Source organism: Phasianus colchicus, chromosome 1 (assembly GCF_987193195.1).
Source record: "Phasianus colchicus chromosome 1, bPhaCol1.hap1.1, whole genome shotgun sequence".
In the NCBI taxonomy this organism is placed as follows: domain Eukaryota; kingdom Metazoa; phylum Chordata; class Aves; order Galliformes; family Phasianidae; genus Phasianus; species Phasianus colchicus.
In genome coordinates, this window is record NC_143436.1 from 27,058,620 (window position 1) to 27,084,733 (window position 26,114).

General features: G+C 38.0%; 1 protein-coding gene across 1 annotated transcript; it reads left to right on the forward strand.

Annotated features, from left to right (window-relative positions):
• PPP1R3A (protein phosphatase 1 regulatory subunit 3A) lies at positions 1 to 26,114 on the forward strand. The gene is made up of 4 exons (XM_031615942.2): positions 1 to 809; positions 20,760 to 20,818; positions 20,927 to 21,063; positions 23,282 to 26,114. Exons 1-4 carry the CDS (start codon positions 16 to 18, stop codon positions 25,799 to 25,801), a joined length of 3,510 nt encoding a protein of 1,169 aa, XP_031471802.2. The 5' UTR covers positions 1 to 15; the 3' UTR covers positions 25,802 to 26,114.

Below are 26,114 nucleotides of genomic sequence, written 5' to 3' on the forward strand. Positions count from 1 at the left end.
ATATCAGAGAGCCCAATGGAGTCTTTCGAAGGACCTAGTCAGGTTAGCAAGGCTAACTTATTAGAAGTCCCTACTGTAAACGATTACTTTTCTGAAGATGAAGATGTTAAACCTGACATTAAACACCGTTTCTCTCCACTTCCCCGAAGGCGGAATTCTGCTTCTTCAGAGGAAGAGGAGGCAGATGCCCCTACCACCATTGCAAGAAAGGTTTCATTTGCTGATGCATTTGGGTTTGATCTTGTGTCTGTTAAAGAGTTTGATACCTGGGAAATTCCAAATATAGCACAAAACAATGACTTAGAAGATGAAGCTTTCCCTCAAGAGGAATTTTTTTTAACTCAGCTATTTACATTACCTACTTCCCAAGAAGAAGTTTTGCAAAAAGTGCGAGAACATAAAGTACTGTTGGAGTCAATTGTGTTCCTGCCTGGGATTACCTGTATGAACGGCATTATACGAGTCCTCAATGTATCTTTTGAAAAATTCGTGTATGTTCGAATGACACTGGATGACTGGGTCAGTTATTATGATATCCTAGCAGAGTTCATGCCTAATTCTTGTGGCAGTGAAACTGACCAGTTCTGCTTTAAGATTTCTTTGGTGCCTCCTTATCAGAGAGATGGAGCCAAAGTGGAATTCTGTATACGATATGAAACATCGATTGGTACCTTCTGGGCAAACAACGACGACAAAAACTACACGCTGATTTGTCACAAGAAAGATACTGTGCCCAAGTTGGATAATAAACCACACAGAGAAAGTGCTGATAGACATCTTAAAGGCTGCTTAAAGACGGCACCAAGCAGGTGAGGTTACGTCTTCTCCGTTTGGTAACTTAAAATAGAGTTGACTAATTCTAACTTTCTAATTGTGGTTGCTGGATTTAAGATTCCAATGCTGCTTTTTAAAAATGATAAATGAGGATAAGAATTTTTTTCAAGAAAATTATTGAATATATCAGGTAGAATTTTCTGTAGACAGTTTGGTGGGGAGCAAACATCAGAATTTTAATACCATGACAAGCATGCCACTCATTTGGAAAGCAATGTGAAGGACTACAAATTATGTGCAGTGCACTGATTTTGATCTCTGAAACATATAAATTGAGCTGACACCAGTGAGCTGGTAAGCCTAGTTTGTTCTAGTGGTAGCTGTACTGTTAAAACACTTCATATTCAGTCTCTTGGTAAGTCTACAGGAGTTTAACAGCAAAAAATGTGATTCTGGATTTTCACAAAATTTGTTTTGTATTTCATTCTCAACATCTCACCAAAAAGAAAAATGACAGTAGTGGTTCAGGAAGCTGGTAATTCAAGGAAGGGTCCTACTGCAATTAGAATAGCCAAGTACAAACTTTTCTGCAATTGTCTGGTCTGTTCTGTAAGTGGTACCTTAAAGTAGCAAATCTGCCTTCCATTTCTTGATATTTTTATTTCACAAAATGAAATGAATAAAGATTTATAAAGCATAGTTTATAGCAAATTAAAAAGTATATATACATCAATTAAATGTAGTATGCTCCTAACTGAAAAGTGGCAGTACTTAACATATAACTTGGCCCCATGTAAAGAGATAATAAGCTCAGGAATAACATCTTTTAGATTCTTACTCTGTTTCTAACACCTTTTCTTTCTTCTCTGTAAGTAGAGAAATGTTGATCATGAAAATCTAATTCTCAGGTTTTTGCTCAGTGTTTTTCCTATAAATCTGTAGATTTTGCAGAACTAGATATGTTACTTGCAGTGTCCTCTGCTCCCAGAACTGAATTTATGTTGCGTATTTAGTTCCTGTAGTCTTACCAAGACAGTGCTGTTTGATTTGTCAGGTTTTAACTGCCTGTGCTCTTCCACTGAACTGAACTAGTGGGGAAGGGGAAATAAAACCACAGCAGTGGTTGCAGTTTGAGGAGTGAGGAGGTCTCCAGGGCTTCCCCCAGCTGAGCCTCCCTGCCCTTTCTACTTCTGAAGGCCAAGTTTGCTGTGCTGAGAGCCTCTGGCAGCTCTGATTGCTTGTGAGAGGATGCATGCAATACAACTTAGTGTCTGCATCACCTCCCAATGTAGGACCAGTTCCCTGGGATAACCCAAGGCCCAGATTCATAGCCAGACCACAAACCTCTCCCAAGAGATGTCCCCCAGGCCCTCTCTGGGGCCATCCCACTGATGTTTCCCCAGGGAATATCCTTGTACGTGAGAGAAGAGGGAGTGACACATTTACCTACCGTGCGGCCAGATCCTGACATTTGTGCCTGGTTCTGTACGTTGCAAGAAGTGTCCTTCTGTCCTTCAAGAAGTGTCACCTGATGCACTCAGGGTAAATAAGATAGCCTGAGGTATTCTGTAGAAGGGCCTTGATATCAGATAACGCAGGCATATGCAGGCAGTGTGATTTCAGCCTGAGTTCAGGTAGCTCACATGGAGGAGATGGACACAGATGGCTGAGTCTTCATTTAAGGGGTCCTGGGCTTCCAGCTGTGTTTGGGTCTGACCTGCACATTTAGATACAATTGGGCAGTTGAAGTCAAGTGGTGACAAATTGTTTAATTCCCTTAAAACTCTAAAGTGACATGTTTGGTGTTAGTGTAGGTTGTAGCAATATTTAATCTTGAAACCACTCTTCTGCATGTATATAATGAATGCATCATAGGTAATTTAGGCACAGAGATATGTAAAAAATAGGAAAGGAGATAACATGCTATTTCTTAGCATAAAATTAATCACCTTGTTCCCTACCAAAGATGTGAAGTTGCATCCCTCCACATGAGAATGCAGAGGAATGTATGTATGTGTGTGCTGTGTGCACATGTGTACCTATACATTTATGCACATGCATATTTGTTCATATATACTCATGTGCACACATGACAATTTGCGATAGAAAAGTAATATTCTTGTTTACATTAAATTCTATTACACATTTTTGGCAAATGCTTACTAACACACACCTTCAAGACCTGTTAGTGGCGGAAGGATGTAAATATACCTCAGAATAAATTCAAAAATGAGCCGAAAGTATTTCTGAAATAAGGTTTCAGTGGTCGCCATGGCTTCTGAAAGACAGTTCTGGCAGATTGCAATCCAGGACCAATTTTATGCTACAGGGACTTCATTGACTTCACAGGAGTTACAGCTTTCACCAGTGTAAATGAGGTCAGCATCAGGGACTTTCGTTTCAAAGGAACTAAGATGCCAACCTCCATTGCTCACTTGTTTTTCAAAGTGTCTTTGTACATGTTGCCCCTTTGAGTGAGGAGGAACACCCTGCAGACATCTGCAAAAGTACCTCATTATTCTCCTTCAGACCCTCATTAAAACTTCTTTGCTTTGATGTCTATAAAAAAGCTCAAGAAAAACAAACTCCCCAAAATTGGCAAAGTGAAGCTGCTGATGTGCTGTGACTACTTCATATCATGTTGAACAGTGCTGTCTGTTTCCCTGCTTTCCTCCATCAGCCTGTCTCTCTCACCTCTTGTTCTACGCTCAAATTATAAACTCTGCAGAGTGTATATATCCTCTAATGCATGTATATAGAACATTTAGTAAAGTGGGGTGCTGGACCATTACTAGGTTGTCCTAGGAGCTGCAGCAAGGCAAGTCAATATACAGAGAAGCAATAATTTTATAAATAGATCACACAATGAAAACCCAGGTAAGGAATATTGCTGTTCATGTCCACAAAGTAGGCACCTAATTTGATGATTTCTTTATAATAACCTAGATACAAGGATATTTAAAAACAGCATTTATTTAGGACCCTTGCTCAATTTTAGAAACCTGTTATCATTTTTTTTTTAAACTTAGCTCTGTGATATTTATCCTTTCTCTTAAAATAAGTGATTTACCTCTTAAGTTATAAAACTAGGACTGTTCAAGAATTATGGTTGTTTTTTTTTTAATACAGATAGTCTGATCCATTCTAGGGCATAGCTGTGTGGCTCATTACATGTCATTAATAGGGATTATTTGTGTTAGTTAAGTGAAAGGAATAATATGCACTTTTAGAGGAAGTTACTGAGGAAACACAATGAAACTGTGCCCGGTTGCCCTTAAGAACATGAGCCAGGACAAAGCTGTGTGAATAAGGGCAATCAGATGGCTTCTGACATAATTATTTAAAAATGAAATAAAACTGCACTCAACTCTCAAAAGTCACACCTGAAAAAATTGATAGCGAAAGGCAAAACTAATTCTGCATGCACTAATTAATGTTGAAAGGTACTTAGATTCAGATGATCAAAACCACATGCCTATTCATTCCATGTTTCATTTGCCTTGGTTTCTATGTCTAGACATGAAAAACTTTCGTAAAATATTTGCCTCTCATTGTATTTTTCCAAGCTAAAATTCTCTTCAACATAAATTTTAACAGCTTTTGTCGTTTTCCAAAAATCCTGAAAAGATTCACAGGTACAAAATGTAGTTTGGAAAAATAATATTTGAATTAGTTACATTACCTTTTACTCTATCTGAAAGTGTGCATTTAAATTATAAATACTCACAGATATATACTTGGGGGAAAAAAAAATTGACTCCCAAAGATTTGAAAGCTGCTACTGGAAAAAAAGAGAGCTTCTGTCAGAATACAATTCGAATTTCTGTCATATAAACTACATCTGAACAAGTGGAAAAATGTAACTGAATTTTATCAACTGTACTGTACCACAAGATTATGTTATGGAACACAGCCTCCTCCATTTGCTGATCAGAGTAGGACTGGCTACGTGTTGCATGAAGCAAACCCCTGTAAATCATGGTGCACGTGCATGGCACAGTGATAACGACCTGCAAACTGTTTCCCTGTCACTGGTGACGCTGAGCCCTATTTTGGTGCCTGGTTCTGATTTGCCATCTGTCCAGAGAGTAGCAGAAATGATAGCACCAGGAAAATGGCTGATAAGTGTGAGGAATATGAGGAACATTTCGCAAAAGGCTAAAATGGATAGTTGGACTCCTGTTCTCTGAGAAGCAAGGGAAAGCTAGTATGTTTTTCATAACTGTTAGAGTTACCCCCTTTTAGTTCTTTCAGCCTACAGGTGTATCACTTTGATGTCCTGTGCTTTTTAATAATTGCTGGACTGTACCTTTACCCGAATGGTATTACATCAATTTACTCTCCTCTGTGATGACTCTTTAAAACAGAATATAAAACTGGGTGATGTTTTGTACAAGAGCTGCTCTGTGTACCAGGCACGATAGGAAGGAAGAGATTAAAAACCCCTGGCCTGTAGTCCATCAAAGCTGGTTTCAGAAGTATAAATACTGAATGCAATTGTCAGTGAGAGATTTTTTTCTGTGTACATGTAATCTTCTGCCTTCAGCTCCAGTCTCATCTGCTTTCTGATGGAAAGTTAAAGGAATTATATTGCTGAAGGAAGATATAGATACGTGAGTCACCAATGACTTTTGCAACACACACACACATAGACAAAAAGAAAGAAAAGAAAAAAAAAAAAAAAAAAAGGACAATGATATCCTGGGCTGTATTAAGCAAAGTATTGCCAACAGGTCAAAGGAGGCAATCCTTCCCTTTGCTTAGTGTTGGTGAGGCCACAGCGGGAGTGCTATGTTCAGTTCTGGGCTCTTCAGTACAAAAAAGACATGGACACACTCTGGAAAGAGTCCAAAGGAGATCCATGAACATGGTAAAGAGACTGGAACACATTTTCTGTGAGGAGAGGCTGAGAGTGCTGGGAGAAGCTGGGAAAGGATGGTTCATCCTGAAGAAGAAGATGGGGGGAATCTCCTCAATGCATATAAATACCTGGAAGGAGTGTGCAAAGAGAACGGAGGCTGGCTCGTTTTGGTGATGCCCAGTGAAAGGATAAGAGGCAATGGGCACAAACTAAAGTACAGGATGTTCCCTCTGAACACCAGGAAGCACTCTTGTGCTGTGCAGGTGACACTGCATTGGCACAGATTGCTCAGAGTTTGTGGAGTCTCCTCCTTGGAGATCTTCAAAAGGCATTTGGACGTGGGCCTGGGCACACTGCTCTGGGTGCCCCCGCTGCAGCAGGGGTTGGATCAGATGGACCCAGAGGTCCCTGACAACCTCAGCCACTCAGTGGTTCTATGATACAGCCTGGCAAGCCTGCGCTGTGCTCAGTCAGTCTTCCACAGGTAGATGGCAAGCCTGTGTCTAGGTTGTCCTGATCAATGCAGTTCTGCATCACCTCCTCTTGGCCTTTTCCACAAACCGTTAAAAATCTAGGACTTCTGAGGAAGACATTTGGAACTAACTTTGCATATATTTTGCTATGAGGAACAACTGTATTATTCCCAGCTGGTCCATTTAAAATACGGCATTTAAATTATGTTCCCTTTTAATCCTTGTTCTTTTGATTATTTCACATCATAATCAGAAAGGGAAAAGGAGAGAGGTGTTAAAACATGCGTCTTCTTTATGTACTACTATTTAATTTCAAGGTTGTTTCTGGCATCTCAAGTCACAAGTTACACCTTGATCAGCATACAGATATGGGATTTGACTAAAGTTTATTTCTATTATTAGGAAGTGACTGCAATCTCTGTTTTTACCAGGAGAGCAGCTGCTAGAAAAGCTATCCATTCACAGGGAGCCAGCTAAAAGCAGAAGTCCTCCGTTGCTGAATCTAATCTAGTATTCCGAGCCCTTCTCTTGCCTCCTGGTCAGTGCTAGTTTTTGGCAGTTGTAGAAGCTGACAGCACACAGGCACAAAAGTAAGAATTCTCAAGGTACTTCAGGAGCATGATTATTCGGGAGATAGGATAATTATTTAAGATGATTTAAAATATATTATTCAGACAAGAGGGATAAAAGCAAGCTGTGGAACTGAGGCTGAATGTTAGGAAATACTTCTGTAGACTTATATTTTGAGGAAACTGCTACAGACCTACTCTCCAAAGTCATTTAAAATAAGCTAAGATAAACCACTGGAAAAATATTCTACAGGGAACAATCCTACCTGGTCAGGAAGTAACTACACTCAGTAATTTGAGATGGCTTTTCTTCTATCTGTCTAATCACAATATTTCAAAATCCAGACACACTTAATATTTGAATTATGAAATATCTTAAAGACTCTAAGGATACATATCTAAGATAATAGCATAAAGTTTTGAACACTATCAGAGAAATGCAGAAGAAACAGGTGGAAGTTATGGATGAGAAAGGTATGCACATGGTAAATAGACACCTGCTAGTCATACTTGTGGCATACCTTTGGACAAATAGAAATACATTGCTAAAGGAAATCCTGTATTCCACTGTTCAGTGATTCTTTTGTTTAGTTATATACCTATTTTGTAAATTGCCTCTGGCTGGTAAGGAACATTTCAGTGCTCTGTCTTCTGTCCACTCTCCAGTATTGCAGGTCATAAATGTTCAACTGGAAAAAAAAAAAAATTGTTCAATCACATTCACCTTGTCTTGGCTAAATGTTAGTCCTGGAAATATGTTTAAAGTCAGTGAGACATTAACTGAGAGCACTAGAGGCAGAGTCATATTTAATCAATGCATTCACTAAGTGTCATCTGAACTGTTTGTTCTGATTATGAACTTTAAGCCGTGATCCAGCTCTAAAATTGAAGCAATTGATTCAGCTACAATGTAACTCCGGAGAACTAATCACCTATCATATTTTTTATATGGATTATGAATGGATTATTTTTTCAGTCACAAAAGATAGAAAAAAAAATGGCCCAAACAAGTATTTTGCAAGTTAAATGCAGTCCCTGCCTCAGGGCAAAGGAAGAGCCGAGACCTTTTAACACTGAGGGAGCATGTTAGAAATAGCTATTTGATCCCTAGGCCTTCAGTGACACACACGAAAATATTAGTTGATATGCCAAGGCATAATGGGGGGCTTGGTTTTCTGACTGTGTCTCCACTCTCCTCCTGATCTGTGGAGCCACCTGATACTCTTGACAGTAAACCCAAAAGATTTATTACTACTGGTTACTAATAACAGCCCTAAAGAGTACTGAAGAGCACGGAACTATGCAACTGAATGTTGTGCTGCTGTAAGGAGTGCACGTAGACTAGGTAAAATTGGCTGTTCTTTTGTACTTTGCACTTAGGTGTACCGAGTGAATTTGCCTGTAACTTTTGCATTGATGCATAACAGTTGTTCCCATAATAAAGTTTATGGCTGCTAGTAGTGTAAGATGTTCAAGCCTTGATCATTTCATATTACAGAGGGTTGTGGAATTTGTCAGTTTTTGTCTCTTCCCAGTGACTTCAATAAGTCTGTACTAATATCCACTAGATTACATTCAGATCTTCTTGATGTGCATCACACTGTGACCTTCTTCCTCTGTGACAGTAAGAAAACATATGGAAGAAAATGTTATACGAGTCTCTTCTTATTGTGATAACACCTGAATATTTAAGCCTGTTGGGGTATTTACTGAGCTTAGAAGTGCTTTCCAAATTTTAGAGCATAGGAGAACTCTCTCAAGAGTGACTGACTAAGGATTTCTGTGGTCACCCATTCTGTTCACGCCAAGGGTGGCAGTCTGTGCTTTAGCCTCACCTGACTGCCATCTATCTCTGAGGCATCTGTCATCTTCCTGTGTACGTGCCTCAGCATACTGCAGTCAGCCTTTAGGAAATGACTGTCCCCTGACGTGCTGGTAGAGGACTGCTCTTTTTTTTTTTCCTTTTTTTTTCTTTTTTTCCCTAGCTAAGATCCAGGGAAAGACTATATACCACAGAATGCAAGGTCTTTTTCCTTTGTGAGCTATCCTAAATAGATAAGGATTGGGAGAAATGCAAGACTTGTTGATGTTTCTCCTTGCATCTTTTAAAGCAGTGGGAGAAAAAGAAGCAAAAGAACAGAGGTTCTCTACCTCTAAAACCTTTCTACAACATCATTTTAATCTTTGACCACGGCCCTTTCAGACAAGCCTCAGCCTAAGCTTAGACCTTAGGAAACTCGACTCCTGAGTCATTTTTTTTTGTCTTTTTGGCCTTGGAGATAGTCACCCCAGTAGCAAAGTGCTGCACTGCTAATTCACAATGGAGTTGTCAATAGATCTTCTAGCCTTACCCAAGGGAATCTCTCCTTAAAAAACCTTCTTGCTGAAGTATCAAGCCCGATCTGTGGAGGAACCAAATTAGTTTTTTGACCTATTTGTGTACAAAACAGCTCTGCAGCAAGTCATCCCTACTGGTTTCAACATACAATCATGACAGAGTTGTAAGAAATTCTGACAAAAGTTGTGGTCTTCCTGTTCGTAGTTACTGTGGCTTAATTTGAGACTTATGTGTGGGTTTTTCTGTATTCTTCGTATCTATAGTAATGAGATTTGAGGGTAGACTTGGCTATGTTAAAGGTTAGAATCTGGCACCAAATTGGAGTTTTGCTCCCATTTCAGAATACAGGCAATAAATTTTTCAAATGGACAGATATTCAACTGTACTTTAAAAAAAAGTACAAATGTTTTGCTATTAAAACTCAAGGTCTTTTTTAATGAGCTTGAAAATAAAGACTAATTTCTTGGGACTCTGTTTGCTTTGAGGCTATGATTATTCTCATCCCAAACCAGGCCAACGCATTTTGTTCTGTGCCACCTATGTCCCTGCTTCAATCATAAACTAAGACTGAAAAATGAAAATATTAGTAATTGGAAAATATAATCCCCTGGATAGCACCAATCCAATAATCTTAATAAAAATAGGTTTATTACAAACATTGTCTGAATCCTACTGGGAATTTTCTTTAAAAAAAAAAAAAACAACATTCAAATTCCCTCACAGCTGCTCTCTTGATCAATTGTCCCCCTAGGTACTATTAATCATCATACTGTATACCACTTATCCACAACATCTTTTTTCACTTTTCAAACTTTTTTCCAGTTTCTCCTTTTTTAGAAGCTGCTGGCAGTCTTTTATTGTCCTTTCCCAGGCCCACATTTTGTTCTTTTCTGGTTTCAGCCCCTTTTCTTAGATGAGACGACCAAAACTAAGAGGTATTTCCTCTAGGTAGGAAAATACCGCTAATTAATGTTCTCTTTCTTAAATTTCATATATTTAAATAGAGATTTTTTTTGCTCTATTTTTGTTCAAACTGCTTATGAGGGTTTCTAAACTGATAACACAGTCTTCTGTTCACAGTATAGTTTCAAAGTGGTAGCTGCTTTGCAAACCACAGTCATTCCAGTGTGCAAATACCCTCACCTACCACTTAATGATGAACGGGTCACTCTGTCTCCATGCCTCTACCCTCTGTGTCCTGACTATCAACAAGGGAGCTAATTAGTGTCAGTCCTGTTTGTTTGGTGACACCTATTTACTAAGAACTAGATTGAGCCTTCTCTAACTCTGTTGGTAGTTGAAGGTCACATAAGAAAATCAATCTGGCCTAGATTTGTAATAAGGGTTCTGATTTTACATATAGCTTTATTCTAATAGGACCTTTTGTAATGGCATAATACTAAAAAAGAAATCTGTATTTTGTAGTTAATGTTCACACAGTCATTCAATTATAGCTGTTCTTTTGCAGTTTTTCCTTTAATTTCTGAATCTTTTCCCTTGTAATCTCAATTGGTTTAGAATCTAATCAAAACAATTTAATCTATTGATTTCCAGTTTGTTTAAATTATTTTTTTCTGTTGTTTTTCTGTTTTTAAAATACTCGTAAAAAAACTAAACAGAAATAGAAGACAATGGTACTACCCCACACAGTATGCACACTGAATTGACGTGCAGTAGCAATGCTGTTGTTGAGGCACACATAACACACAAAAAGGGATCATTTGAAGCCAAAACTACCGAGGTAGGAATTGGCCATATTTTCAAATAGAATTGTCCTGCAAATAGAAACTTGGATGTGTATCAGGAGTGCAAACTGAAAGACCAGAACTAAGAAACAGTGCTACCTGAGCTTCAGCCTTCCTCAAATGGATTCCAGAAGGGCTGCAATGCCCCTACTTCAAGTGCAAGCATTAAGATCAGCTCCTCTTAACAATATGTAAAAGCCTGAAAATGACTTAGAACATTTCCCTGAAAGGTGGTACAGCTGAGCACTTAGTTCCCTTGCAACTTTCTTTCAGAGCCACTTTAACTGTTGTTTTTGTGTTGTTTTTTTTTTTTTTTTTCTACCTACTAATGGATTTGGTACTTCAGAGATTGCATTCGCTGCAGTGTTGACAATGATGGCCTTTCTTTCTGGCTGGTGTCTTTGTTCTGCTTCTCACTTTGTCCTGTCCTTGCAAATCATGGACAGGCTCTTCCCAGCTTTGATTTTGCATGCCCAGGACCTCTGTCATTGTGGTCAATCATAATTCTGCATCAAGTTCGCAAGTGCCAACACCACAGGATTCAATATTTGAATGTTATTAATGTTATTCCTATGTCCTCTCTTAGAAGAATTGAGGACTCTTTAATGTTCTCATATAGTAGTATTTCTTTTCTTATATTTTTAAAATATTTTTTTCCAAAGTCTATGGCAATGCATCTTCTTGTACAGTGCATATACTTTTTCTTCATATGAAACAAATCTTGTTCAAATGACTGAAATTCTTTAGTAAGCATAAAAACTTCTCGTGTATTTGGATGATTCCTCTGAAAAATATATTCCCTTAATTTCTAGCAAATTATTATCAATACTTTTATATACAAATTGTTATAAAGATAAGCTATTCTTATCTAATGGTTTTTAGGAGTTTAAGAATGTCTCAGCAGGAGTTGCTGAGGGATGAAACTTATAATGATGATTTAAAGCAGTGAAGTGTGTAGGCTGAAACTGAAATAATTATTGCTGTAACCCTCTAAGCACTCTGAGTTCCTCAAGAGAAAATACTTTGTTCAGAACAGAGCCTGAACAACAAAATGCTACAAAAGTAAAATAAAAAAAAAAGAAAACCCTTGGAGCAGGATGATAATTTAGAACTAGGATCAGTATAATGTGAGGATGTTCTCAACAACTGCTCACAAATGCATCAGACATCACAATTAAAAAGGAATAATAATTACGGTCCCATTCTTAAGTATGTAATATTCTATTCCATTCAATAAGACATGAACACTTTAAAACCATCAGTGTAATCCACAAACCTATATTTACAACATTAAACTGGATGTTCTGCCTTTTCAATAACTGTCATCTCATCTCTATTATTTTCACCTCAGACTCTAATTGTTTCTTTTATAGAAGCTAACCTACCAGTGTCCTTGGCAGTACAGTTTATGGCTTATGCATTTACAGTAATTGTTTGGGCAATTTGCCACACAGTATAACAATCTTCACATCACAATCAGTTTTTATAATAAACAGCATTAGTTGTGAAAAATCCAAGTGAGGCATGATTCTTATGGTAGATAAAGGGCACTGAAGATGCCCTTTAGAAAAAGAAAGGAAAATGCTCAAGCCTTGAACTGCTTGAGAAAAATACTGATGTCACAATAGAGCTAATTAATTTGATGGTACAAACAAGAGGGGGAAAGGCCTTGCATTCATTAGTGTCAATTCCAAATGAGAGCATACTGTTCATAAAAATAATATTCTGCCTTCGTTTAGACAAAATATGCAGGTAAACAAGTCAGAAAGAAGCACCAGCTCCTGCAACAGCAACGAATTCTCTCCTTAGCTTTCCGAAGGCTCTTTCTCTTTAGCTGCAGGGAGCTCAGCCCTGGGCAGGTGCAAGCTGCAGGCAGCCCTGGAGTTGCAGGCTGGACCCTGACACCCAGCAGCCTGCCTGTCTCCTGCAGGGACTGAGCACCTCACGATCCTTCTCTACAGCTTATGGGTGGTTGCCCATAAAGGAATCCATCTGCATGCACCTCTGCTGGAGGTGTTTTGTGGCCTCTTGACTTTCAAGCACCCTGAAACTGCAGGGAAAGCGTTGCTCTGTGGGGAGGCTGTTTGGAGGCCCTCCAATGGTTACAGCTCCCTGGGTTAGAAATTCTCTGCTTCTTTCAACAGTGTAGGAATGGGCATGGGCTGATAATCCTCAACCTCCCTGTCATCTTCATGCTAACTGAAGGTCCTAGCTTGTCCTGAGGCACATTGAAGCAAGGCCATAGGAAGCACAAAGGCAGCTTCAAGCCAAGGTTGTACATCTCCTTCTTGAGCTACCCTGTGGATTCTCCGGCAGTGCTGAGGCTTAGGACTAATATACATATACATGTCATAAAAAATCTGGAAGTTTTCATTACTTTCTTTCAACAATTGATAACACAGGCTTCAATTTAAACCAGGAGGAGATTTGTCCCTATAGTGAGTTTTAGACTTAGTCTTATGAAGACAAGGAATGAGGTTATCTTTACTCATTAAATGTTCAGTTCATATATTCAGTGATGAAGATAGAACTAATTATGGAGAACTCATCACTAGAAAAGTGCTACAGAGATCCACACACTGTGATTCTTGGTGGATCCTTAATCCCTTTCAAGAGCTGTACAAAGACAGGCCAGGACACGATTTTTGCTGAGATCCCAGAGGATGGCTGGGATGTATACCTCCAGTGGTAATTTCACCACAATCACAAAGATCAAGCTTATAGTTTTTGATGTTGTTCTTATTGTTGTGTACAGTACTGGCATCTTTTTTTTCTCCCCATTTTTTCCTCTGCATGTTTTGATGTTAATATTTACTCCCCTGTCCCACTGGTATTTTAACATCAGCAGTGCAATATTTTAAATGTGATTTTCCAGAGTAACAACTGTTTACAGGCCTGGTATCAGTGAAAAAAGGAAACAACAACAACAACAACAATACCTAAACCAACAAAGCAGTCTTCTATTGTGTCATACATTTAATAAAATGTTAAAGTTTTATTTTGATCTTTATGCATTCTTGGCTTTTTCTACTTCTTTCCCAAATTCCTTCTTTCTTAGTTGTTGGTTTTTTTTTTTTTTTTTTTTTTTTTAAACTGTTGTGGGTTTTTAACCACATTGAAGATAATATTACTGTTATTCAGTACTGCCTGTGGAAAATCCTCATGAAAAGAATTTTCTTCATTTCTCAGGAATGTTATTTTAACCTGACTCCTCCAACTATTTTACAGGCTTTCTGTTTATAATGTACACATAAAATTTTAAAATATTTTTTATGGTTTGATTTTTTTTAGTCCTTTTGCTGTTAATGATACACAACATACTCAAACCAAATCAACAGTGTTCAACCCCCCAACTCCCCTGCTCCCCAGTCTTTACTTCTCTTCCCAGCTCTGAGGGATTTTTGTTTGGCCCCAATGACTTCTCAAACCCAGACACTTACCTGCACAAATTTGCTTTTTGCTCTTCTGCTTCTCACTAAAACATTACTGTCACATTTCATTATTTCTTTTCAAGCATCTCATATGTTGTTTACATCACAATGGCATCATTCTTCAGAAAGTCTGGCTATTTACAGCACCAGATCAAATTTTGATACCACATTAGTCTCTTCTTACATCTGGAAATTAGACTTGAAAATAAAACAATTATTGTTTAGTTAACACTTAGATCTTACTAGCCTCTCTTATTCTTCACCCCAACTTCAGGGTAGAAGAGAATCATTTTGATTTTGAATCCACCTTGAATTAGAAACTAGAAGTAGGAAAGATTCAGTGACAATCTAATCTTATCTGGATTTTTAAACAAAATTACATCATTTTTTTATCTCTTATTTATGTTTTTAAATAAATACTTGTTTAAATATAGACTTTACATGTCTTTACATCACCACACTTTTTAAATTTCAGACTAAATACAGTGTTGTCACATTTTCTTTTAAATAAGAGCTAGTATAAAATGGCTCAAGTGGCATTAATTTAAAGAATTTTACAGGTACATTTAATGTAATAAAATAAATATCTTGCAATGTAAGCATTCAGAATAAATGCATACAACACAGAACAATGTGAATTGTGTGGCGGGTTGTACAAACATGCAGATACAATGTCTGCAAAATATTTGTGTGAATTCAAACCACAACAAACTATAACCACTCCACCCATTACGAAAAGATTAGCAGCTCCTGGCTATAGGCTCAAACAATTTCAAACAAGGCCAAACTACCTGCTGTGAAGTGAGCATTTCTGAAAGTGTAATTCTCAGGGCATACAACTGTATATGAAATAGGGCTGGACTGAGCAAAGGGGACTATGAAGTCTTATCCCTAGGGAAACATATTGTATAAGCCCAATCACAAAAGTATGTTTCTATACTGAGACCTTCACAGTTTCGTCTGTCTGTTACTCTCACTGAAAAATTGGTAAAGGATGTACTTTTCTAATGCTTATAAATCTTCTTTTAAGTTTCCACAGGGCTCTCTTTTTATTAATATATTAATAGAGTTTTGATGGTTAATATCTTTCATACCTTCTTATTATTTATTAAAAGAGGACGTTTATTTATCTTCTCCAACTGTACTTTGCTAAACTGAAAATAGAAATAAACTGTTTGTCTCCTTGGTTATGATTTTCATCTGCTCATCTTCTTGTAGTCCTCTTCTGCACCTGTTTCAGTCTGAAATAATCTTTCCTGAAGTTCTTGAACTGGTGAGGAGTTCTTACTAGTGCCTGGTGCTGTGATATGAACAATCACTGGAAATCTTTTGTTACAAGGCATATCCTCCCTGATATATTACCAGAGAATCATGCTTGCCTTATTACAACAACCAGTTCTTGTTGGTGGCTTGGAAATGTTGTCCAACAAAAACAAACTCATATTTTCCCTATTCATCTGTTTCTTCCAGTTTCTGAGCCCTCATTTTGCAGAAGAAACTCTTTCGAGTCCCTAAATGTATAATTTGGCACTTCATAATTTTGAAGTGCATCCCTTATCTATTATTCTGATCCTCCAGGCCTTAGATTTCTTTCAGTCCTCCTCTGTGATGGTGATGTCTCCCAACTTCCTATCTGCCACAGATTTAATTTAACTTTGACTTTTTGTGCTGTGGTCTGTAATAAAATGACTGAGCGATCACACGGCTGGTCCTCTCGAATTCCAGGGCGACGTCTGCCAGCTCGGCGCAGCCGGTCTTGTGAGGCCCTGCTTGGCACCGAGCCCCTCTCCCACCTCTGAGCTCCTGCTCTGATCTCCCTCCTCTCCAGTTTAATTAATAAATTTCCCATGTGGCTGCATAACAAATGCTTTAATGAAGTCCAGATAGATCAGATAACTGATTTTTAGACAAGGGAAATACAGCAATCTTAACAAAGACAGATATTATCATGTGAGTCTGGCACTTTTATGTCATTTTCCATTTATCTGTATTTATTCTCTCATATAAGTTTTGTCTACTGTGAAGACTTTTTGAAGACACCTGGGTCCAAAGTTGCCAGACACTACTTTTAATTTTCCTAAATCTTTTTCCTTGTCTTCTGATGTTGTTACAAAAGTATCTGGACCAAAATGACAGATTTGAATAGAAAAGAATTTCAGCTATGTGTTATTTCCTCTCTTGGGTCTGTCACTATTTTGAGTTGGAGATTATCTGATTCACTTAACTGGAGCATATCTAAACAAGTTCTGCTCCCAGACTGAATTAAATAATACCATTTTCTTAATCTATTTTCCCATCAGTTATACCTTGCTCATAGTGTTCCTCTAAATGAGACTCTGTCCCATTGCCAGCGCTGGGATAAAAAAGCTTCCGAGAAGTCTTTTGATTGTGGAATTATACACAACTTCTCTGAAGTCTTGATCAAACCTCTCCTCTAAAAATCCTATTCAACTGAAAAAGGTTAATTCCAAACCCTTGCCATATCTTACTTTATCCCAATACCTTGTGAAGACAAAACAATACTTTTTTTGTTATCTAATTTTTTATTTTTTATACATCACTCATATATTCTCTGCTTACTCCTCACATCTTTAGGTGATCATCTTAAGATTCAAATTTACATTTTTATCTGGGATGCAAATTTTACATAACTTTGAGATTGTTAAAATCCTTTCCATAATGTCCATCAACTCTCCAGTCCCCTCAGTCCTACTAAATGGCTAGTGCCTGAGCTTTGGCTTTGTACTCTGTCTAAAGGCAAAATAATACTCATAGCCTATTTGCATTTCTACTTCTTTTTATCACGTAGTTCAAATGAATGGTAGTTCCATCAAGAGTGAATCATATAAGCAAAAGTATTTTTTGAAGCTGGTAGAAATTCTTAAGTTTCTGATGTACTGCTCATATGAAGGAAAAAACCCAACTGCGCTTCTGCAGGTATGCAGGTACTTATTTTGGAGGCAAACTGCACTAACTTGCATTTTGTCAGAATATCTAGTTTCACTTAAAAGTAAAAATAAACATTTTAAAACTGAACACAAATTTTTGTGCCTCTCAATACACAGTATAGGTACATTTAGATCCCTGAAAACCGCAGTGTGTTAATTACTTTATAACACAAAATCTGAATTATTCTAACAATTTACTTAACTAACTAGACAAACAGCTTCCATAAAGAACAAAGAAGAAAGGATACTCTTGAAAAGCAGTGTTAAAAACTGATTAAATGTTTTAATAGTAGAGATTTTTTTTCCTATCTATTTATCACTGTTTGTTGAAATGGCCAATATTTATAGGTTTTGGGGAGATATTTCACTCTTTCAGCTCTACATATACCTTTGAGATTGTTCTTAAGTTATATCAAGCTATGGACTCAGCACCTTCATAACATTCCTTGGATTAAAATAGTGCTGTTAAATTACTATTGTTTTATGTGTACTGTGATCCTCAAAGACTGCAGTATTAATATCCTCAATTTAGGTTAATTTCAGATTTCCCACTAGAATAATTATATGAGGACAGATATTTCTGATGTAGAAGTAAAATAAGGAAAACAGTTGTTGCACTGAATTTCCCTGCAGCCACGCATTTGCAGGACAGAGCTGCACAAATTATGGGTTACAAACCAACAATCTCTATAAAATTCAGTGCAACAAGAAACAAGTCATGTTAGAAACCTTGAAATGTTGCACTGTTTTCTTTTGCTGTGGATTCATGCTGTGGGGTTATATTATCATTGATATTTATTATCTGTTGCAGCTGTGAAAAGAAACCTGTGGTCCAGGGCTTTAGATGATACTTGAACAAGGGTTAAGGACAAACACAGCCAAGTAAAACTGAGGTGCTCAGGTCACACATAATGTGGTGCAGTCCCAGCTGCTAAAACTCGTTAGCTACTTTCCAGTTTGGATTTGGAGTCACATTGTGGGATTCAGTTCAGCTTATTTTAGTTATCTAAAACTTTTGGTTTCAGCCTAAGGCAGTCACTGTAGATTTCTTTTATGGTCAGTTCCTCCAGAGGGAGGAAAGCTCCTTCAAAGGATATTTCTCTCCATCTCACTGGCGATGTCCCAAACAGAGGAAGCGAATCTCTCCTCAGAAGCGTTAGTCTCCCATCAGTGATGACAGGGGTGATGTACACAACTGCCTGAGCACAGGTGTTTAGGAAACTAAGGCTAAGAAGCTAAGACACATTCTGGCATCCACCTCAAAGCAGCTATATACATTCAGAAAGAGATTCTCCTTAATAATCTTATTCAACAGCATCTGTATTTTACACCAAAAAGGTGTTTGTCAAAAACAAAAATAATCACTGGATAAGAAGCATGTGGAACTGAGGACAGAATCCAGTTCCTTTTTTTTTCTTCTAGAAATGAAGAATAAGCTAAGGAGTCACGCTAGTACATCCAACTTCAAGAGCAGGAGTCACTTGGGTAGTTTTTGGATGTGTATGCAGTGTATTTTTTAATCTCTAATGATTGAAGTTGAGTGTGACACTGCATTTTGTATGCATGCTCCGCTGATAGTAGACTATTACTTCATATACAGGCATCCCTTTTTCTGGGAGTGCTTCTTGAAGGACTAGAGTGGGTCACACTCCATTTCTTTAAGAGCAGGTGAGGACTCTGTCTAGCAGCAAAAGAGGCCTCCTCTGTTTCCTGAGAGTTATATCCACATAGCTAGAAGCTGCAGGTAGCCCTGAATCTACAGCCTATTGAATCTACATTCAAATAAGGGCTTTGAGATTTTTTTCCCCCACTGGCTAAAAGTAGGAGACCTTCTGCTCAGCCCATGCGGTTTTGAGATCATTATTTTGGATGACTAACTCAGCTCACGTGTTATACAGAGTTTTGGTTCTGCACTTAAGGCTTTTGCAGATACCCCGTTAGCAACTAAACTTCTGTATGCATCTGTCTCATGATTAAGCCCCAACTTACTCCATATGGCTAGGTTTATGGACACAGGTGGCTGAAAAAGTTGCAAAGGGATGGAACAAAACAGGGTTCTTCATATAACATTAAGAGTAAAATTAATATGTAACAGTAACGGTACAAATATAACGATGAATCAGTAATAATCAGTGATGTTTTACCTTAAAAAATGCACAGATCTGATTAAAGGCCTTTCTTTGCCAGCCTTTTCAGGATGAAATGCAGATTATTCTGAGTACAGCAGCTGTTGGCAGAGGAGAGTACAACTTGGTGTGAGTAGGAGAGGGAAAAATGTGTGGAGGCTATACATGTAGCAGAACTCAAAAGTGATGTGACATTCATATGGATAACAAAAATATTCAGCATTATTGCAATTAATGGGAAAAAAAGAACCACTGAAAGAGTGTTAAATCTGATGCCTTAAGGACAAATGTCTAACAAAGTCCAAGAAAAAATTAAATAGGGCGATTCAGATTATTCCATATCTTTTCCTACAAGAACTTTACATTTCCCCCTGAAGTATCGGATGGTGGCCAGGGTCAGAGATCAGATGCTAGACTGGAACGATCTTCTGTCTGCTTTTGTCTGGCAGTCCCTGGAAAGGCTGGATTCTTAAAAGTTGGTGACAGTCAGTGTGTAGTACCTTTTAATGAAGTATAAATTTAGCATCCTCCTTCTGAATTAAGCATTTTAAATGTCAGAGTTAATGTTATATCAATTCAAATGGAAAAAAACCACCCTAGAATAATATAGAAGGGGGAAAAGATTAATATTTGAAAATTAGAAACTAACTTTCAGTAACACAGGGGGACAGATCGCTGAAAAATGCATAAATTAAAAACCTACAGAAAAAAAAATCCATCTCATAGTGAAAGCATTGGGAGTGACATAATAATTCACATTTTATATAAGTGGCATCCTTTTTACATTTTTTCTCCTTTTTACTAAATGTTGCATCCCTATGAGCAGACAATTCCAACTGCTATCATTTTGCATTGGTACTGATGAGGACAGCAGGTGCTCAGCTTCTCTCTGTAGGTGTTTGTTGTGTTGGAGCTGACCTTTGTTTTCACAACAGCACAAGCAACAGTAAAAAATGCATTGGCTTCAGGGAAGCAGAATTCATTCCTATCAGCCATCCACAGCTTAGCAACAGGATCTATACTGTATGCACGCAGAGATAATCTTTTGATTTGTTTCAGGTTACAAATATGTCTTTTTCCAGCAAGCTCTGTACACAAATATTTGAAAAATATAAACAAGTGAGAGTTCCAGTCTCCTGTGAACATACATCTTTGCAGATTGTTGTCTGACCCCAAAGTTACTCTCGCCTGTCAATGACCCATCTAATCACCTCTGTGCTGCTTTCTCAGAAAAGGCCTGGGAAAACCCATCAGCTTTGTAATGTAATTTGAAGGTCAACACATTTTCATTTTCTTGGCCAATTCTTTCTTTGTCCAAAAGTTAATATCAGGTCAATCAAAGAAACTACTTTTGATAAGGCTGTTATCTTCAGACTTTCAAACAGCATTCAAAATTTTGTGTAATTAACCAGCTGTCTTTCTAGCTGAGTCTAAGAGCAATTAGAACAATATTTTTCTGCAGAATAACACAGAAAGTTTCTTTTTGTTTAACAGCAAAGAAGAAATATTGGCAACATCTGATGGTGACATATGGAATAATTCAAGGACTTCAGGTACTACACCTGGTTTAATTAGTTCTTTCGTAGCGTTCATGTTAATTAAAGAAGTGTAACAAATAATCCCATGGAAATTATTCAAGCGTGTTTTTGTTAACTCTTCAGATGCAAACATCCCAGAGATTGTTTGTTCACAAGCAGAAGACAAAGAGAGTGCACCAGCTAATGAAAATATAAAAGATAAAAATGCAGAATACAACCAGGGTGATCATGAAGATGATGAAAAAGAATTAGAGTTGCTGGTAAGTGTTATACAATTATATCTACAGTATTAAATGATATGAATCCATTTACGCTTCAAAGCTGGTGAAATGCCCCCTTTTAACAGAGCTGACTGATGTACTAATTTACAAATGTAAAGCCTTGGTCTGTACTTTCATTGAATTTCTAACTGATTCGACAATAGAAGGTGCTTTGATTTCAGCATAGTGCATCAACTTTTTCTGGTCTTAAATTAATGACTTTTCCCTTTTACCTCTTTACCAGAGGCTCTAAGTGACGGTTTGAAGGAATTAGAAGACTAATATTTCAAAGATCTCTCATCCTAGTCTCTGGGATAGGTACATTCTTGTAGAAATGCTTTATATTTGGTGTAATTCTTTTATTTATGGTACTGTTTGCTTTTAGTTGTTTTCAAAGCATAAGTATGTGACGTGCTATATGAACAAAATACATACCTATATGTATATAGCACATCGTTCTATATCAGCGTTTGGTACCAAATTTGTTATAATAAATTTTACACTGAGTGAACATTCAATCTATTTGGGTTTGTCTGTGTGCATGTCTATGGTTTGGCTTACATTTTTCAGTATGAAAGAAAAAATGGCAATAAATGAGACACATACAGCAATTTATTATTCTCAGTGTCTGTTCTCAGCTCACAATCATTTGGGTGCATAGTTTTGTAATCACAGATTATAACAGCTATCACCTGTGAAAATGTGAATGCTGAATCAGGAGAGGAAGAGAACCATTTTTTTTTTTCCTTATTAATAGAGAAAATAAATTCCTCTTATTTGAATATATTTTTTTCTTGCCTTTTCTCCAAGTAAGTTCAAAATTGTTGCCTATTGTGGGATATTTCAGTGCCTGAAAGTCAACCTGTCTCTCTCTTTTTTTTTCTTTTATGATGAAACATAAAAAGGAGGACCTCAAAATCCCTTGTTGTTCTCAGTCCACTCTGTTACAAAAAGCAGGATCAAATATAACCGTTTGTTTATCAATTGCCAGGGTTGTCTGTACAATAAATGAAGGGGGAGCTATAATTTAGATGTTAATTTGCACTATGCGCTCTTTAATGAATTAAACAATGAAGGCTTATAATAGATGGAAATACAACCAAATCTTTGAAACGCACAGGCATTGGCTCACAAGACAGCTGTGCAGTTGACAAGTAACATGAGCCTTATGTGAGAAGAAGGGGAAATCGTAAGATTTGCATATAATTATTGAGATCATGCAAATGTCAGTTATGAGGAGGGGAAAAAAACACAGGCATCTCACTGTTAAATCCTGACAGTTGGCATCACCGAAGAACTCAAATACACTTGAGCACTGGTTGGCAGAGGGTCATTAAAACAGAATTTGCAGAGACATTAGCTCCCTCACTTTTCTTTGAGTGACGTTTTACTATTAATAGTTTGCAGAGGCTTTGCAGAAAACATATTAATAAGAGAAACTGTAACGGGGGTATCTACAGCAAGTGCAAATGCATAAAGGGGTGCCCAAGAAGCTAGCCTCTAATTGATCAGCTAGTGCTATCAGTGTGACTATGCTAAAGTGAAAAGAGAGTGCAATGACAAGCAGCCATAGCTGAATAATACAATATGATATATGGGAGCTAGGAGGGAGAGTGATTAGTTTCTGGCCTTTTACTTCACTAATCTCATTTCCAACTCATGTCTTACTAGATTGTCTAAAATCAGTCTGGTTTGAAGCCTGTAAAATGGTCCCTGGGAGAAATGAAGCAAAGATAATCCTTACAGTATTTGTCAGTGTGAAATGTGTCTTTGTTTTACTGGACAATGCTGTACATTACCAGGCTTTGATGTACTGTATCACTGCCCTCATTTAAGTGCCAATCCTCCCCCTCCCCAATGCCTCTCTCTCTCCAAACCTAGAACCGAATGTGCAGAGAATGAATTAGCCTCCCTTTAAGGGAATATTCTCTTCAGATTTAATTTGTATAAAATGCACTAGCAGCTTACTGAACTCATGAATAAAGAGAGAGGGTTCTGAATTCTATTTTATTTCCTGCTCCTTTCAACGCCACCATAAAGCTCATTACCTATGTTAAAAAATACATACAATGCAAATTTTGCAAATGGTTCGGAACACGTTTCCATAAAAGCTTTGTTACAGAAAACAAAACTTTCCATAACAAAATCCTGCCTCATTCATTTGGCACATTTTTTGTAAAGCCTTTTTTGATCATTCTTTTCTATTCTATTGTTTCAGCTAAATCAGCACTTCACAGGAGCTAAAGGTACCTCTTCCAGAGATGAAAGGAATTTAGACACAACAGAACCAGTTAATTTTCCAAGTGAAACTGTAAGACTGGAGAAAAATCTAACTTGTGTAGAAAGAAGCAGTGACTTGCTGAGGCACCCAGTGCCTATCAGTTCCTTATCTGAAAACACTTCACAAGTGATAGGAGAAGAATTAAAAGGTAATGCTAAGTATTCCATAGGAGGTTATAATAGTCACCCATCAGAAAAGGAAGTCTCTGCTGGCTCAGCAAACAGCAGCAAACAGTCTTGGGATTCTACTGGTATCAGTGAAACCCTTTCATCGGCAAAATACTTTCCTGGAACAAAGCAGAATGAGGCTATCAATATTGTGGCTCCTGTCTCAAGCCGACAAGGAGAGAGCCACACAGATATTACAAGAGGTGAAGCAGATAGTGCCTCAGGAAGTAAGATGATGGAGAGGTTATTCATCAGTGAGGATGATATCTCGAAAGAGGCCTGTGAAATGAGACCAGCAGCCATTTCTTCAGTGCGTGATGAATCCTTGCAATTAAAAGCATGCATAACAGGAACGCTGGATGGCAATGCTAATCCAGCTCCAGAGCACCAAGTGCCGAAAATATCTCACCAAACTCTGGATTCATTGTCATCAGCTGCTGACAAAAACGAAGGAAAAATTGAGATGATTGAAAGCAAAGTTCAGGCACATTTAAAAGGAGATTTACATACTGACACTTCTGCATACACTGATGTCTCAATAGATTCCACAAAAAGCCAATATACACACAAAAAAGGAGTTTGTGAATTGTCAGAAAAGAATTATAACACTGATACAGAGAAGGAGAAAAGAGTCATTGAAATAGCAGATTTAGCACTAATTGGAGAGGAAGAAGCACCCAAGCCTTTCAAGTCTCACAGAAAACATGCTTTCAGTGCATCGTTCCTGCCAGATGAAGACAACAAGTACAGAGCCAGGCCTGCACAAGCAGGACCTGGGGCTTACTTGCCAGAGAATGAAAGCAGAGCTGAAGATGCTCAGGAACACAGAGGATTCACAAGGTTAAAAGACAGAGGAAAGACAGAGAATGGAAATAAAGGAGGACTGACAGGGACAGAAAGTGAAGAAAACGCCACTGGACAGGCATGGAAGCGAGCAGATAGTGGGGTGCGGTGGGCAGCAGGGGGTGATGCAGGGGCTCAGAGCTCATGTACTAAAGAGTTATTTACCTGCCAAGAGGCAGAGAGCTGTGAAAAGTCTCCTGTCTCTGAGCACGGCATTAAAGGGAAAGCAGAGGCAGGTACAGCTTATATAATTAAAACAACATCAGAAAGTGCTCCAGAAAAAATGTCTGCCAGTGAAAAAGCAGTAATTGCTAAGCTACCTCAAGAGATTGCACTAAGTGACAGGCCCACAGAGGAAAAGGAAACAGCGTTTGATACACATGAAGGGAGAAATGATGGTTCACATTATGCTCTTTGTCAACTCAACACAGTGGGTGTATTATATGACACCGAATTTGAAAAGGAATCAGTTTTAGATATTTATAATGCACGTGTACATGAAACACTGCAAGGAGAAACGATGTCTGTATGCAGTAGCAGGGAAAAACGTGCCAAAGCAAAACCAGACATTGGAGATATTCTGCCTGCAGAAAGAGCTGTGAAGGCTTCTTCTGCAGAAAAGAAAGAAGGCTTGGGGCAGGGCTTACATTCAGAAGAAGTATCTAAATATTCCCAGAGTGCCCAGAAGCATCGCTACAGTGAAGAATTGGCAGAGCTCTATAGCGAAGAGAGCTACCTTGGAACACCTTCCTATTTGCCCGTCAAAGCTCAAACAAAAACACCAACTTCTGGTACAAACACTATGCCCAGTTACCACTATAAAAGCCCTCCACTGTCATCTTCCGCAGCGGACATGGACCATCCATATATTCACTCTGAATTCAAAGTCATTGAAAAGGTTGTTGCCGAGTCAGGATATGATTTCAGTCTGCCAAATGAAATGAAACATATTAATAAATGCCTCTTTCCTGAAGCTGAAAGAAAAGAAGTACCTTCCACTTCAGACACAACCGTTGCTAGAGAAGGAAGAGGAAGCAATATAGGTCAATGTTTCCATCAAGCAGAGTTCAAGCAAGAGAAGTCATTGAGGCCAGAAATTTCAATTAGTAAGGCTACCAAAGAAGTTGGTGGGAGAGGCTCTGATTCTCACCATTTAATAACTGAGGGGAAAACACTAAATTGGCTTGATGACTCGCAGAATGAAAAACAGAACATTTCTCATTCTGCAGATATGTCTGACCAGAATACTGAAGAACAGATGCTGTCTAGTGAGACTCCAGGTTTAAAAGAGATTGGTTGCAAAATCTTTTGTTTCTTCTTCTTTCTTGTGTTTGCTGCAACACTTTACCACTATGATTTGATGGTTTGTCTTGCACTCTACCTGTTCTCCTTGTACTGGCTCTACTGGGAAGGAAGAAGAAGCAAAGAGTCTGTCAAGAAGGAATAACATTATTTGATTATCAGCCGTGCTCAAGATCCATGGTCAATAGTCTCCAACCCCTCCAAAGCATTTCCACTGTTAAAGAGATTATTCACTGTTAGAACCAAAGCAAGGTTTCTACTGAAGCATCTTTTTAAAAAGATTACATATGAAGTTGAGCCTTCATATACGTAATTATACTATAGGACCATCATGTTTGGATCATTAAATACCTATATGAATATGAGATCTGAAGCACGTCAAGTTAAAATGAAATACAGCTGTTGCTCTTTAGCACACTATGAAGAGGCAATGCTTCATATCTCTTTAGCACTTAAAA